Here is a 17,692-nt window from a genome sequence, read left to right on the forward strand (position 1 = left end):
CTAAAATTTTAAATCAAATACTTCATTCTTCCTTTGACGTTATTTTTTTCCTATGCTCCAGCAATTTTCTACTGTATAGATCATTAGCGCGCTCTTTGTGTACGCATTCGTGTCTTAAGCGTTTAGTTTTTGAAACTATCGTAATGGCTTTATCACTGAATTAATGAGTTAACAGCTCATTATGCCAAATCACCGTTTGATGTTTGAAATAACTGTTTGACCTTCGTTGTTGAAAATATACATGCCTTATTAGCAGATTCACACATAAATAGTGACTATCTCCGTACAAGAAGAAAACGACTGCAGCTGAGGTATGTTGCCAGGCGTTGCTTCTTTTCCTTTGGAGTTTACTTCTTCCGACAGAAACGTGCTGTGCTGTACGTCATTCACTTTTTGTTACCGGTATGTGCAGTAACATACTAAAATCTACTGCTGCATAGACGAACATCTGTTATGTCATCGAGATTTAAAATTAAAATAGCTGCCATACGTTGCTTTGTGAGACACAAATCATTAAGAATATTTTTCAAATTTTCCTCATCGCTCTTTCTCTCATTGGTGTTTGTCAAGCCAATTGAGTAGCGTCTAAACAGCGGAGTTTAACATGTGAAGGTAGCCTGCAAGTTTGAGCCAAGGTGTGATGTGAATCTGAGTAGATTAACGAATGAAATTCTTGAAATGATTAAGAATGCTATGTGGCTCGTGGTAGGAAGGTCAGCTTGGATAGTATAATTCTGCTTGAGGAAAGAGATTTCAAGCCTTTTTTTAAATTTTTTTTTATTGAGAAGCCTTGCATTGCCCTTCCTATGAAGTCGATGTATCCAAAGCGGAAAATATTACAGCGTATCTGAAGCACGAATTGTTGGCGGGAGGCCGTGCAACGTTGAAGCTGTCGCTGGCGAGGGCAAGCACCAGCTAAAGAGACAGTCAAAAGGTCATTAATTAACTGCATTTTGAAATGTTAACGCCAAATAAAAAACGTAGCCAGTGATTTTACATTTAAATTTCGAATCACTCTTAGACTATGGTTTTTAAATAATCATTGTTTGGCGGGACTCAAACTTGAAGAGAAGAATTAACAATAATATTTAAATCTGAGTCAGTTCTCCGTTCTTCTTCAATTCGCTCATCTGTGCAAGCTTTCTCTGGTACAACAAACTGAATTCGCTTATTAAGAAATTTATTTTGGGTCTGTCTTCAAGTTATTCCAAAACCGTCAATAAACATTAGTCCATTCAATACATTAAGTGTGACGTTACCGATAGCTAAGTGATTTATCCTCTCAAACTAGCTGTCAGTACATATCAATTGTTACGGATGCGCTGCCACAGACATGGCATTTAATTTATGTCCGTGTTATAAATTACTGTGTAGTGGAAAGAGGACGGGTCTCTGCTTTGAATTATTGACGTTTCTGCACCGTCGACAGTTGCAGCGTTATGTGATCCACATTTTTGCTCTCTGTTAAACTTGCTTGTGGCTCAGTGGATTGCACTCAGTCAGCAGTCGTGGGAACCTATTTGGCTGCGCCGTGCTCGTGCATAAAACATGACTGTGCGGCCTTCAGTCCCAGGCACGCTTATGACACCTTCTTCATTTGACGCTCGCAGGTGTCTGCCGCGTAACGAGCAGAGGGAAAAGACTCGGAATGATAGCGCAGTGTAAGGCTCCGACTTCCTCGAAAGCAGTTGCGCAACGTTCTACTCGCGGTTACGTATATTTCCATTTACTTACTCTGCTGGCTGTTACGTATAATTATAATACCTCTAGACAGCAACCATCTAGGCAAGGTGTCGCTGTAAAATAACCTGAACTGATGCTGTCACAGAGTAAGTATGCAAGCGCCGAAGATCAACGACCAATAGCTGTGAAGCGTTAAGTTAAAAAAAATGGTTCAAATGGCTCTGAGCACTATGCGACTTAACTACTGAGGTCATCAGTCGCATAGAACTTAGAACCACTTAAACCTAACTAACCTAAGGACATCACACACATCCATGCCCGAGGCAGGATTCGAACCTGCGACCGTAGCAGTTCTCACGGTTCCTGACTGTGCGCCTAGAACCGCGAGACCACCGCGGCCGGCCGAAGCGTTAAGTCTTCTGAGTCGAATGTGGCGCATAACAAACTTAACACGAGAAAAGTGTGTGCGGAACTGTTGGCGAAAGATTGAACAAAAACAAGCTCACGAAAATGTTTGTACTGACACCTTGAATACTGTTGAAAATAACCTTTATTTCTTGGAAGTAGTGATAACATGCAGCGAATCTGGTTTGGAACTTATGATCCAGGAACTAATGCCAATCCATACATGGGAAGGTCTCGACTTCATACATATTGATGGAACTGCGTATCTTCCCTCGGTTCCTGAAGGTCAGACATTGCTATCTTGAGGTTCGTGCTCGACTCCATGAGGACATAAGGAAAATCAACCCAGACTATGGGAGAATAAGTCATGCGTTGTGCACCAAGGCACTCATGCAACATTGTCTGTTAAGAGGTTTCTGGCAAAGTACAGCATCCCGTGGAACACTACCCACCGTATTCGCCCGACGTAACGTTTTATAACTTTGATCTGTTTCTCAAGGTCAAACCTACATTCAAAGGAAAAAGATTTCATACCGATCAATCAGTGGAAGGATAATCGGCACGCGTAATCAAGGAGCTCATAGAGGAAGATTTCCAGCCCTGTTTGCACCAACGGAAAATTGGCATGGGGCGTTGTATAGATAGTGGAGTCAAGCATATTAAGGGTGTCGATCAGTAAATATGTATGGTTTTGATATAAAATGTTTTATAGCAACAGTCCCATTATTTCATAGCCACAACTTGTATATGGACACTGTCATCCAAAAGTTCCTAAATGACAAAATGTTCGCCATTTGACTCCAACGAGCAATATTATACTCGCAACTGCAATTGCAGCTTTGGAGACTTTTCAATTGCAATGTATCATTTCTCAAGCATAGATGAAACGTGTCAGGCAGAAATATACTTGTCGTCATTAGACATACTCCATCTGAATCATTTCTGTTAAAGCCTGTAGTAATGTCAAAGAAGTGAAGTGCCTTAGTGTTCAACAGCTTGACCTTTCAGTAAACTTTCTTCGGACATGTTCGCGTGTACTATGCTACTTTGTAGGCAAAGGAGAGTAGTAGGTGTAATAGGCACGGGAAGTTTATAGAAATCACGGAGCACAGTTTCATGGAAAAACGGAACTCCGGCCTATCAGGCCATGAAGGCCTAAAGGTAGCGTCCGACCACCGTACCATCCTCAGCCCACTTGCCCCACTGGATACGGATATGGAGAGACATGTGTCAGCACACAACTCTCCCAACGGTATGCCAGTCTACGAGGCCAGAGTCGCTACTACTCAATCAAGTAGCTCCTATGTTTTTCTCATAAGGGCTGAGTGCACCCTTCTTGTCAACAGCGCTCAGCAGAGCGGATGCTCAGCCTTCCAAGTGCTAGCCCAGCCCGACAGCGCTTTACTTCTGTGCTCCGACGGGAACCGGTGCTACCACGGCGGCAAGGCCGTTGCCTTTGAAAAGGAACACACGCACATATTCAGGCAAACAAGCACACCTCACGCACATGACTGCTTTCTCCGGTCGTGTTTCATGGGGTCTGTCTTAAATTATCGACGGAATAATTTGGATTGGTTGCAGTTGTAGAGAAGGCAATAATTGTGATATCTAAATCAGGGAAATGAGGTAAGTGAGCACATTAGAGAATTCAGGTACTGTAAAAGATGGTAATAAGAGCCAGGCGATAAATGTTTCCTTAGAGGGAACAGTGTGGTAGCTATCCTCCTAAATTCGCTGACATTATTAAACGTTTGAAACGTAGATATTAATATGGGGAACAGAGAACGCACTACGAAGGGACCTTTTCTGCTCATCCACTATGTTTATCTGCAGACACTATGCAACGAATTTACACGCTTTCTACTCAGAATGTGAGGTACGAAACGCAGTTCACTATTTGCTTTGTCGTGACGCAGCTCTGATGTTTCATGTCAACAGGTTCTCAGTGAGAGTTCTGCTTCTCTTAATACAAATATGATTCTTCCTCTTAGGAGAGCACACTGGTGGCCGCTTTGGAGAGCTGTCGGTTGTGTAAACTGGTACCATGCGTTCGTGTGACGTTGCGGTGCTAACGTAGGTAATGACAGTTAAGTGTTGCGTACGTGCCGTCCAGTCGTGTGGGAACAGCGCAGTAAGACCCGCCGACCTGTACACGTGACAAGGCAGGAAGGAGTTAACTCAAAGAATGTGCCCATGACGACACACCGTGAATGGAGTTCCCTCGTATGTTGGAGTATCAACACGGACTCACCAACATTTGTCTAAGGAACGGATGTGCAAGGAAGCAATCAGATCATACTTACACTCAGGAATACTGAAAGCTTTGCACCCAGAGGAAACAAAGGTACATCTGCATTTACATCTACATGGTTACTCTGCAATTCACAGTTGACAGAGTGTTCTTAGAACCATTTTCATACTACTTCTCTCTCAGTCCACTCTCGAATGGCGCGTGAGAAAAAGGAACACCTAAATCTTTCCGTTCCAGCTCTGATTTCCCTTATTTTATTAAGATGATCATTTCTCCGTACGTAGGTCGGTGTCAGCAATATATTTTCGCATTCGGAAGAGAAAGTTGGTGATTGAAATTTCGTAAATAGATCTCGCCGCACAGAAAACCGCCTTTGTTTCAGTGACTTCCACCCCAATTCGCGTATCCTATCAGTGACACTCGCACCCCTATAACATGAAACGAGCTGCCCTTCTTTGCACTTTTTCGATGTCCTCCGTCAATCCTACATGGTAAGGATCCCACACCGCGCAGCAATTTTGCAGCAGAGGACGGCCATGTGTAATGTAGGCTGCCTTTTTAGTGGGTTGGTAGCATCTTGTAAGCGTTCTGCCAACAAAGCGCAGTCTTCGTTTCGCCTTCCCCACAAATTTATCTATGTTGTCTTTCCAATTTAAGTTTCTCCTAATTTTAATTCCTAGGTATTTAGTCGAATTGACAGCCCTTAGATTTCTGTGATTTATCGTATACCTAAACTGTATCTTTTTCTTTTAGTACCAATGTTGATGACCTCGCACTGTTCTTTGTTTAGTGCCAATTGCCACTTTTCGCACAATACAGAAGTTCTCTCTAGATCAATTTTGTAACTGGAATTGATTGTCTGATGATTTTACTAGACGGTAAATTACAGCGTCATCTGCAATCAGTCTAAGGGGGCTGGTCAGATTATCGCCTAGATCATTTCTGTAAAAAGGAACGTCAGAGGGCCTATGACACCACCTTGTGGAACGCCAGATATCACTTCTGTTCTACTCGATAATTTACAGTCCGTCACTATGAACTGTGACCTCTCTGAGAGGAAATCACGAATTCAGTCACACAACTCAGACGATACTCCATATGCACGCAATTAGATTAATAGTCGCCCTTGAGGAACGGTATCAAAAGCCTTCTGGAAATCTAGTAATATGGAATCGATCTGCGACCCCTTGTCGACGGCATCATTACTTCATGAGAACAAAGAACTAGCTGTGTTGCACAAGAACGATATTTTCTGAATCCGTGTTGGTTATATATCAATGAGTCATTATCTTCAAGATGATTCATAATGTTCGAGTACAGTATATGCTCCAAAATCCTGCTGCAAATTGAGGTCAGTTATATGAGACTGTAATTCAGTGGGTTACTCATATTCCCTTTCTTCAATATTGATGTGACCTGTGCTACTTTCCAGTCTTTAGGAACAGACCATTCGTCAGGTGAGCGGTTGTATATGATTGCTAAGAAAAGCGCTATTGTGTCTGCATTCTCTGAAAGGAACCTGATTGGTATACCATCTGGACCGAAAGACTATTGTTGAACTATTGTTTTCGTTATCCATCGACGCCTACCGTCCGTGTATGATGAAGACGTCATGTCTTGTCAAATGGTTGGTCGCTGGTGTTGCGTGTTGAGAGAAGGGCTTTTAGTTGTTCCCTGCACTGAAAGCCGCAGTCTTAGGACGTCACTTCCAAAATTGTGTTGAGGTGGAGTAGTCTGTGCACTAGTTCTTTGCATCGAAGGGCACCGACTTTTGCCAGAGCGATTTCTCCAAAATGACTGCACGCTACGATAAATGTCTGAATGTCAGTGGCCACTATGTCGAAAATGGCGCAAGATATGTAGTTCATGATGCCACTGTGTATTTGCTTTTGGCAATAAACTTTCCATGTGAAAAACAATGACGAAAGTTACTTTCGAACGTCCCTCGTATAACAAGAATAGATTATAAATATCTGTAAGTAAAAACTGATATGCTAGCGCCCCTCAACAGATCATAAACAGAAAGGTCTTGTTGAATGTGGAACAAGTTAAGACACTGGACACGCAAACGGGAGGATGGAGGTTCAAACCCTATTCGCCATTAAATGTTTATGTCTCCCATGGTTTCTGCAAAGTATTTAACGCAAATAAAGGAAGCTTTCTTTGAAAGTGACACGGCTGATAGCCTGTGCTGCGTCTCCAATGACCCAGTCGTTGAACGTAAGTTGTTAATCGTAAGTGGAAACCTAATCTTCCTTTTTATTTTTAAATGCACATTCGAACGAGGAACTGTCATTGAAGCCACAGAAAGAACTGTTTCCTCTTTAGACTCTAAGGGAATGGTTTTTGAGTTATATAGCAGAACATTTATCAATATCCAGCCATCACATTGTCCGTCACTCTGCTCTTCGAAGAACACAGCGTGGAGGGTTGTGGTTGGGCAGGAATTGCAGTTTTATTACAAAAAGGTCCAAACGATTTCAAATCCTGAGTACATTTCGGTAAACAGTTTTTATAGTAATACGCCTGTTGCGAATCCAATACATAGTCTGAATAGTTAATGAGAGTTAAGTTGTTGCTATAAGATGTAAGTTGTTTACCTCATAAGAAATCCAAATATCCATTCATAACCATTAATACCTTATCTCAAAGTGCTCTGTGCCATGACTTAATTTAGACCCTAAGGCCCGATACAAACGAGCGAGTAACATCCCCGCGTGCTCGCAAAGTCAGTCACCATTTCGCTACACTCGCGCCGACATAGCAACGATAATCGTACAGCACCAACAGATTTCACGGCGACCAGTATGGGTATAGGCAGAAGGAATCAGGCCGTATTTGACAATTTCGCTTATGAATATTTTAAGGAACGTCAAAGGGGGTTCTGCACTCATCGCCTAGTCATTCGTGACATCCCTAAGCGGGCCTAAGGCTTCTATCCAGTTACTCGTTGACCAGTCTGGTGTGGCAGTAAAAAGACAGCAAAAGGAAAGCCGAAGTTTTAAATATAGCATTTAAGAAATCATTCACGCATGAGAATCGTACAAACATACCGTCGTTTGACCCCTGAACAGACTCCTGTACACAGCCGGCTTTTATCGAGAATGCCTCGCCCAGCGCAAAGGCCCAAGCGATAGGAGAAACGCGCAGGTGACTCCTGTATATCAGAAGGAAAAAAGAATGAACACTCAAAGTACGGAAGAATATCCTTAATGTCGGTTTGCTGCAGAAATCTTTGACAGGCTCTCAGGTCAAATATAATTAATTTACTCGATACAGAAAAGCTTCGTACCACGATTGAGGACGGTTTTAGAGAACATCGCTCATGCGAAACTCAATTGGCCCTTTTCTCAAATGATATCGTACGAAGCATGAATGAAGAGCAACAGGAAAATTGCATATTTATGAATTTCCTAATAACGTTTGACACGGTGCCTCAGTGGAAACCTTTGGCGAAGGTACGAGCATACAGAGAAGATTCCCGGATATAGATAGTGGGTCGAGGAATTCCTAAATAACAACACCCACTACAGCGTGCAAGACGACGAGCGTTTATGAGAAACGATGGACGTTTAATAGGACCACCGTGTCTATACATGTCAATGATTTGGCGGACATGGTGAGCGGCAATCTGCGGCTGTTTGCTGATGATGCTGTTCTGATGGTGCTGTTGTTTAGGGGAAGGTGTCGTAGTTAAATGGCTGTAGGATACAGGATCACTTAATCGTAATTTCTAATTGGTATGATGAATGCAGATTACGAACCTGTAGTGTTCGAATACAGCATCAGCAGTGTGCTGCTTGACACCGTCAATACCAGGGCGTAGCTCTGCAAAGCGGTATGAAATGAAATGTGGTAGGGAAGGCGAACGGTATACTTCGATTTATTGGGATAATTTTAGTAAAGTGTGGCTCACGTGTAAAGGAGACCGCATGTAGGACACTGGTTCAACCCATTTTTGAGTGCTGGTCGAGTGTCTCGGAACTGCACCACGCCGGATTGAAGGACGAAATCGAAACAATTCAGATTACGGAGCTGCTTGATTGATTGATGGGGATTATGGTCAGTAGGAGTAATCCGCTGATTTACAGGCCTGTATCACTAACGTCGATTAGCAGTAGGGTCTTAGAACATATACTGTATTCGAACATTATGAAGTACATCGAAGAAAGCGATTTATTGACATATAGCCGTCACGGATTCAGAAAATATCGTTCTTATGAAACACAACTAGCTCTTTATACTCGTGAAGTAATGAGTGCTATAGACAGGGGATGTCAAATTGTTGCCATATTTTTAGATTTCCAGAAGTCTTTCGACACCGTTCCTCACAAGCGTCTTCTAACCAAATTGCGTGCCTACGGAATATCGCCTCAGTTGTGCCACTGTCAGAAAGGTCACAGTTCGTAGTAATAGACGGAACGTCATCGAGTAAAACATAAGTAATATCCGGCGTTCCCCAAGGAAGTGTTATAGGCTCCCTGTTGTCCCTGATCTATATTAACGACAAAAGAGACAATCTGAGTAGCCGTCTTAGATTGTTTGCAGATGATGTTGTCATTTACCGTCTTGTAAAGTCATCAAATGATCAGAACGACTTGCAAAATGATTTAGATAAGATATCTGTAAGGTGCTAAAAGTGGGAATTGACCCTGAATAAAGAAAAGTGTGAAGTTATTCACATGAGTACTAAAAGAAATCAACTAAATTTCGATTACGTGGTAAGCCACACAAATCCGAAGGCTGTAAATTCAGCTAAAGACTTAGGGATTATAATTACAAATAACCTAAATTGGAACGATAAAATAGATAATATTGTGGGTAGAGCAAACCAAAGACTGCGATTCATTGGCAGAACGCTTAGAAGGAGCAAAAGGAGTGCTTACACCACGCTTGCCCAGCCTATTCTGGAGTATTGCTGTGTGGTGTGGGATTCGCATGAGGTGGGACTGAGGGATGACATCGAAAAAGTACAAAGAAGGGCAGCTCGTTTTGTATTATCGTGAAATAGGGGAGATAGTGTCACAGACATGATACGTGAACTGGAGTGGCAATCCTTAAAACAAAGGCGTTTTTCGTTGCGACGGGATCATCTTATGAAATTTCAATCACCATTTTTCTCCTCCGATTGCGAAAACATTCTGTTGGCACCCACCTACACAGGGAAAAATGATCATCACAGTAAAATAAGAGAAATCAGGGCTCGCACAGAAAGCGCTATTTTTCGCGCGTGCCTTTCAAGAGTGGAACGGTGGAGAGACAGCACGAAGGTGGTTCATCGAAACCTCTGCCAGGCACTTTATTGTTAATAGCACAGTAATCACGTAGACGTAGATGTATCGTGACCAACCTCCCTTTCCCTGGCGCAGTGCAGTAACTCGACATGGCAGGGACTCAACAAGTCGTCGTAAATCCCCCTGCAGAAATACTGGGTCATGCTGCCTCTATAGTCGCCCATAATTGCGAAAGCTTTGCCCGTGCAGGATTTTGTGCACAAACAGACCTCGGGATTACATCCTATAAATTTTCGATGAGACTAATGTCGGGCGATGTAGGTGGCGAAATCTTTCGCTCGGAATGTCCAGAATGTTCCTCAAACCAGTCGTGATGATGTGTGGCCCAGTGATATGTTTGGGAACATGAAATCCATGGGTGACTGAAAATGGTCTCCAAGTAGTCGACCATAACTATTTCCAGTCAATCATTGGCTCATTTGGACCGTAGGACGCAGTCCATTCCATGGAAACACAGCCCACACCTCTATGGAGCCAACACCAGCTTGCACAGTGCCTCGTTAACAACTTGGGTTCAAATGGTTCAAATGGCTCTGAGAACTATGGGACTTAACATCTGTGGTCATCAGTCCTCTAGAACTTAAAGCCACTTAAGCCTAACTAACCTAAGGACATCACACACATGCATGCCCGAGGCAGGATTCGAAACTGCGACCGCAGCGGTCGCTCGGCTCCAGACTGTAGCGCCTAGAACCGCAAGGCCACTCCGGCCGGCATTGCTTGTCTGTTAGCTCTGACAATTCCTCACAAACACCGTCACTATCGGTCGTTAAGAGGAGGCCTTCGGCCACTGTGTTGTGTGTGGTGATAGGTAATGCCTGTTTGGTATTTTTGGCACACACGTGACACTGTGGATCTCAGAATACTGAATTACCTAACGCAGGGCTTCCCAACCTTTTCAGATGCCGGACCCCTTCGTCAGTCGAAAATCCATGACGGACCCCTAGTCAGTCAAGAGCATAGTAACTTCAAATTTCAGAGCGAAACCCATGGGAACTGAAAGTTTCTTAATGCAGGTGCCATGTTCCCAATGACCCCCTCCCCCAGTATCAATAGTTTTTGGTTTAGAGATGAATGAAAACAACTTGTTATTAACGATCCAATTTGAATGCACACTGTATCCAGACACTTACTAGTGGATTTACTCCCTTTGTTCAATACACTATAGCCTGATTAAAATTACTTGGTAATTGAAATTTCACACAATGGAGCTTCCTTCCTCCAAGAGCAATCAACGTCACGTCCAAAATGTTCGCTGTTGACAAGCTGTTGCTTATGGTCCGTTCACTTCCACTATTTGGCTACTGTTGTGTAAGGAGCATGCATATTTCGTAGCAGGCGCGCGTGCGCGCGCTTGTATGTGTGTGTGTGTGTGTGTGTGTGTGTGTGTGGTTTTTCGTGAAATCCGAAGAAAAATGTTCAAATGTATGTAGTCTTCCTTTGGTCGTCCTCCCTCCTCATTCATTTCAACTGGAAACTTCCCTTGTTGTGAAGGCGATGGAGAAACTGCAGCCTTCTTCAATGACCCTGACATGTTGGAAGTAATAAACTGGTCAAAAATTGACTCATGAAACAGGTAGTGCACTGACAAGGCAACTTTAACATTTAATGATGCCTGGGGCCGCAAACGTGCCAGCGAGCGCTGTGATTGGTCGACAAAGCTCGCTCCGCGCATGCGTAAAAGGTTTTGAGGGCATGTAGCGCAGTGAGCCGGCGCACAAACGACACACATATTGTTGCTAAACAGTCGATCAGAGAAGCCGCATTCTCCGGCAATAAACTGTGTATGCAGTCTCTTGGGGATACGATCTGAAGTAAAAGTACAAATGTTTTTCACACGAAAAAAACAATAGTGATGAATTTGATTTTCACATATTTATTCAATCATTTTACTCATTATTTTACACTATTTGGTGAAAGGTGGCCGCGGACCTGCTAGAAAGAGCCGGTGGACTCCTAAGGGGTCCGTGGACCACAGGTTGGGAAGACCTGCCCTAACGAATTTCGAAATCGAATGTCCAAGGAGTCCAGCTCCAACTATCGTTTCCTGTTTAAAGTTGTTAATTTCGTGCGCCGATAATGACTTTGGAAACTATTTCACACGAGTTACCTGAGTACAAATGACAGCTCCAGCAATGCACTGCCCTTTAATATGCCGATTATGCGGCACTGTGCCATGACCTTCGTCGCCCCAGCGTGCTTGGCGGCAGCGCAGCGCTCACCTGGTCCTCCAACTCGGCGTGGCCAGCGCAGAGGTGCCCCGTCGCCGCGGACGCCATGCTAGTAGCGCCGGCGTGTTGTCCGCGCTGGTGCGGTGCGCCACTAGCGACTCGTTATCTCGGCCGCCGACCGCCGCTTTTATCGCGGCCGTATCTCGGCGCTGCGCCACCGCAGCGCCACAGCCACAGCTGGTGAGCCGGGCGGCCCGCCTGGCCTTGCCACGTCTCTGGCTGCGCCTTCCTTCTTTTTTCCTCGCTCGCTAGGTCGCCAGACGCTGCAGTCCGCCCCGGGCTATAAATACTCGTGACGCGCTTTGAAGACGCCTCGCACTAGCAAACAGTGACCGGCCAGGTACGCCGTGAGTAGATGTAACGACGAGTGTCACTACACCTACTCTGCGAACTTAGATGTGTGAATATATCTATATATAGGATGTTTCAGATAAGGTTTTTTTTATCTGTAACTGAAAATATATACTGTGAAAGGCGTATCTGTTGAGGTAGGTTAACATAACAAACGTTATACTTTCTGTGGAGTTATGGACATACACTACTGGCCATTAAAATTGCTACACCACGAAGATGAAGCTCTAAAGACGCGAAATTTAACCGACAGGAAGAAAATGCTGTGATATGCAAATCATTAACTTTTCAGAGCATTCACACAAGGTTGGCGCCGGTGGCGACACCTACAACGTACTGACATGAGGAAAGTTTCTAACCGATTTACCATACACAAACAGCAGTTGACCGGCGTTGCCTCGTGATGCCTCGTGTAAGGAGGAGAAATGCGTACCATTACGTGTCCGACTTTGATAAAGGTCGGATTGTAGCCTATTGCGATTGCCGTTTATCGTATCGCCACATTGCTGCTCTCGTTGGTCGAGATCCAATGACTGTTAGCAGAATAAGGAATCGGTGGGTTCAGGAGGGTAACACGGAACGCCGTGCTGGATCCCAAAGGCCTCGTATCATTAGGAGTCGAGGTGACAGGCATCTTCTCCGCATGGCTGTAACGGATCGTGCAGCCACGTCTCGATCTCTGAGTCAACAGATGGGGTAATTTGCAAGACAACAACCATCTTCACGAACAGTTCCACGACGTTTGCAGCACCATGGACTATCAGCTCGGAGACCATGGCTGCGGTTACGCTTGATGCTCCATGACAGACAGGAGCGCCTGCGATGGTGTACTCTACGACGAACCTGGGTGTGCGAATGGCAAAACGTCATTTTTTCGGATGAATCCAGGTTCTGTTTACAGTATCATGATGGTCGCATCCGTGTTTGGCGACATTGCGATGAACGCACGTTGGAAGTGTCTATTCGTCATCGCCATACTGGTGTATTACCCGGCGTAACTGTATGGTGTGCCATTGGTTAGACGTCTCGGTCACGTCTTGTTCGCATTGACGGCACTTAGAACCATGGACGTTACACTTCAGACATGTTACGACCCGTGCCTCTACCGTTCATTCGATCCCTGCGAAACCCTACATTTCAGCAGGATAATGCACAACCGCATGTTGCAGGTCCTGTACGGGCCTTTCTGAATACAGAAAATTTTCAACTGCTGCCCTAGTCAGCACATTCTTCAGATCTCTCACCAGCTGAAAACGTCTGGTGAATGGTGACCGAGCAACTGGCTTGTCACAATACGCCAGTCACTACTCTTGAAGAACTGTGACGTCGTGTTGAAGCTTCACTGGCAGCTGTACCTGTACACGCTATCCAAGCTGTGTTTGACTCAAGGCTCAGGCGTATCAAGGCCGTTATTACGGCTAGAGGTGGTTGTTGTGGGTACTGATTTCTCAGTATCTATGCACCCAAATTGCGTGAAAATGTAACCACATGTCAGTTATAGTGTAATCTATTTGTCCAATGAATACCCGTTTATCATCTACATTTCTTCTTGTTGTAGCAATTTTAATGGCCCATAGTGTAGTTTATTTGGTTACACTCCATGACAAAAAATGTGAAGCACACGGAAGACAGGGTCAGATGTCAATGTAACCTCCTCCGCAGCAAGTGTAGCCAAAACACGTGTTGTTCTGGTTTGCTGCAATTATCAGCCCCGGTTGGCTTTACAGGGGCTGTTAACAGTTTCATATGTTGAGTGATCACAGCAGTCGAGGGTGAGATGTCGCACATTTGTGTGAGACAGTGTTGTCAACATCTGAGACACGGTGAAAATGCTCTCACTGGGGAGCTTGCATTTCGGCGACTCTTCTAACCGTCGAATTTGCAGTTTTGTGGGGCTTTCGGGCGTCACATTGGCCCAGTGTTTGCATGGAAACGTGAGGTCAGGCATGCTCGTCGTCAACTATAGGCTCGACGACGGATGACCACCGCAAGGGACCATCGCAGTGTTGAGCACCAGTCACGTCGTAACGTCTCCACACTTGCCTCAGCCATTAGAGAACAGGCAACGGTCTCGCCGCAACATTCTGTTTCATACTACACTATAGTTCGGAGAGCTGGAGAAGGTGTCGTGGGGAATTACTGTCCCATGCGAAGGCTGCCGTTAACACCACAACACAAGCAGCTGTGTTTGAGAGATTGTCGCCGCCGGAAAGTGTTGACTCCTGACGAATGCCATCGGATGGTGTTCAGTGACGAATCGATGATCTTTCACGGTTAGTACGGCGGCGACGTGGTAAGAGATTTCATTCTTCTTATGTCTTGGCCATTCCGCCCCCGGCAGCTGAGTGGTCAGCACGACAGACTGTCAATCCGAAGGGCCCGGGTTCGATTCCCGGCTGGGTCGGAGATTTTCTCCACTCAGGGAGTGGGTGTTGTGGTGTCCTAATCATCATATTTCATCCCCATCGACGCGCAGATTGCCGAAGTGGCGTCAAATCGAAAGACTTGCACCAGGCGAACCCGACGGGAGGCCCTCGTCACACGACATTTCATTTCATTTGTGTCTTTCCCAGAAACAGCGGTGTTATCCTGGCTTCGTGACGTGGGAAGCCAAGCGTGTGACTAAATGACATGGCCGGGACTCCACTTCACGCACATCCTATGACGTCACATGTTACCTCTCGCTCCATAGTACCGTGGTGCCATTTTTCGACAGGACGTTGCTCGTCCATACACGGCTATTATCTCTATGAACTGTCTGTGAGATGCTGAGGTACTCTTGAGGCTAGCAACATCCCCAGGTCTGTCACCGTCTGAAAACGTGTGGAACTAGTTCAGATGTCAACTCCGTCCTAGTGCAAGTATATCAAGAATCAGCTACAGAAGTTGTGGACCAACTTGCCTGTGGAGAGGATACAGACAGTCCTGCTTCTAATACAGATTCTTTACATAATCCCAACTGAATTTTGTGATAAACGTCTTTCACCCTGAGATTCCCATTTATTTTCTCCGAACATACCTGCTAAACTATCGTATGGTCTATACCGACGTATTGTCCTAACAGAGTTTCTCTCATTTCGGTCCTGGAGCAACAATCTTCCTCGAACCATTGTTTCAAGCTATGTTCTCTTAGACTGTAGACTACGCTAGCGAACACTGTTCGGAGCACACGAAGATACGAGGTTCGGTCTCCGACGGTTATTGAGCTGCGGTAAATAAGACCAACACAACCAGCGATTACTTTGCGTTTATGTAAGCGACCTGGCGGGTGCGCGGGCAGGCGGTCGGCCGGGTTAGCAACTGTGGTTGTTTAAATAAATATTCCTTCAATCTATTATTCTGCAAGTTGCAGAGAAACACACCTCTGCTGAAACAGCCTGTATACTCCGACAGTGCATGGCTGAGGGTACGTTTATTCAGTACTATCGACTATCTGTCCTGTTCCATTCCCGTGCTGAACGAGAGAAAAACGACGGCCTGTATGCGTTTTACGTACTCTCAACTCTCTTATCTTGTTGCCACGATCCGTTTGCGAGATATACGATGTTGGCAGTATAATAGTTGCATATTCTGTTTATAATGCAGATTCTTTACATCTTTCTAACTACATTTTGCGAGCAACTGTCGTCTTTCCTCCAGAGATTCCCATGTGACTCCTCTGAACATACCTTTTAAACTATCGTATGGTCTTTCTTTCTTTTTTACGCCATAGTCCCGCAGCGATCGCAGGGTCGGCGTAGTTACAACGGATTTGGCAATGTTAGTGTTAGGGATGGTCTGATGCCCTTCCTGCCGCCACCCCGTACCCCACAGGACGGAATCAGTGTACCCCAACTGTGTGCGTCTAGTGTAAATCGTGAAATAGTGCGGACGTGTTTCCAATGTCTGCGACGCGTGTAACTGAGGCGGAATGTGAGGACCAGCCCGATATTCACCTAGTGGGATGTGGAAAACCGCCTAAAAACCACATGCAGGCCGGCCAGCACACTGGCCCTCATCGTTAATCCGCCGGGCGAATTCGATCCGAGTCTAGGAAGCAGCTTCTTAGCGCTCTCGGCTATCCTGGTGGGACAGTGTTTCCCTCAGTTCCTCTGTTCGGTCCATGCCTGTTGTCACGTTTTATTGACAAAAACTCAAAACAAAGGAATGGTTAGAACTGGTCGGCCTAGCATATTTTATGCGATTTATTTTACAGATACATTGTACTTCTGCACAATCCTTCCAACAAATCAGATCACCTAGTTTTCTTCCCTAACAATGATTTGAAGTGATTGCCACATTCCAATAATCGGGCTCTTCCTTCCATTAAATGCAATATTCATGTTAAAAACATTCGTGTTTATGAACTTTTGTTACAATTTTAGTTTCACTTTTGTTTTCGATCATTAAATGAGTAGCTGCGAGGCTCAGGCGAAATGTTCCTTTACCAATTTCCTTTCATAACTTTGCGTTGGAGTAAAGATTTCGACAGCGCAATTGTTAGTCAGCAGTAGCTCTCTGGCCAGCATTTTTAATACTTAGCTCTGTCATGCGAGACAAACAGGAAACTGATTCTCTTTTTTGGCAGATGTCCCGAAAAGTAACGCCATGCGGGCATGCGGAAACGAGCCGTGTAAGTTGGCATCAGCCCCAGCGTTGCCGAGAGCCTCGCAGGCAACGGGGTACATTGTTTTGTTTCTGGTCGGCCGATCCGACTTCCAGAACTTATCTTAGACACAAGCATTGAGAGTGCTGAATTGATTAACTGGGACATTAACTTTAGCTTTCAGTTGTAGAGGCTGGATGGGTAGGCGCTAGTTAAAGCTATTTTCGAGTCTGACCCAGGACAGAACAATGGAAGCAGCAGAACCTTAAGGGCTTGATCGGGTCTTCTCCGTCCTCGGGAGATCAGATAAGCAACATAGAATAACATGGTTGGTATTTGTCTGAATTCTTGTGAGAGAGGAGGCTGCTGCTGGTGTGTCGCTGGATGGGTAGTTTTTGGACGCGCTCCCTGCCTTAGGCGAGGGTGAATCTGATTGGATCTTTCCTCTTGCAGACGCACGTAGGGGCTTAAATTTTATTGCAAATTTTCTAACTAGAAGCTGCATCTCATGTCTGCCGAGCGATTGATGGGAGGCTAGTCGAGAACGCCTAGCGGAGAAGAGCAGTCTTGAATGTAAATCCATTTTGCCAGGGGCTTTGGGAGAGGTCGAACTCTGTGTACACGTGTAGGTGCAAATTTATGCTCAGGCGTTCACTGAACGCCGGAGGCTGGCTGTTGGGGCACGAAGTTTCGTCTACCGGCGCGTGAGAGGAAGGCGAGAGTTGCAGTCGCAGTCCGATGCCGGCTGCTGTAATCAGCGAGGCAGTCACGATTAGGTCTGCCGTATGCGGTGTAATACGGGTAGAGTGGGAAACAGAGTCTAGTCAGGGAAGTTATTTCTTTCCTTCCTTACTGTGTCAGAGATGCGTAGTCACTCATTTAATGACTTAGA

General features: G+C 45.1%; 1 protein-coding gene across 2 annotated transcripts in view; it reads right to left on the minus strand.

Annotated features, from left to right (window-relative positions):
- The window catches only part of LOC126278357 (ankyrin repeat domain-containing protein 65-like), a 77,204-nt gene extending 65,084 nt beyond the window's left edge, over positions 1 to 12,120 (minus strand). Inside the window, exon 1 of one of the 2 annotated variants that reach the window (XM_049978413.1) lies at positions 11,856 to 12,120. In XM_049978413.1, coding sequence (XP_049834370.1) covers positions 11,856 to 11,912 — 57 coding nt within the window. In that variant the 5' untranslated portion in view covers positions 11,913 to 12,120. The remainder of the gene's footprint in view (positions 1 to 11,855) is intronic. The other variant, XM_049978416.1, reaches the window with a different exon arrangement.
- Positions 12,121 to 17,692: the final 5,572 nt, after the last annotated feature.

This window comes from Schistocerca gregaria, chromosome 6 (assembly GCF_023897955.1).
Source record: "Schistocerca gregaria isolate iqSchGreg1 chromosome 6, iqSchGreg1.2, whole genome shotgun sequence".
In the NCBI taxonomy this organism is placed as follows: Eukaryota; Metazoa; Arthropoda; class Insecta; order Orthoptera; family Acrididae; genus Schistocerca; species Schistocerca gregaria.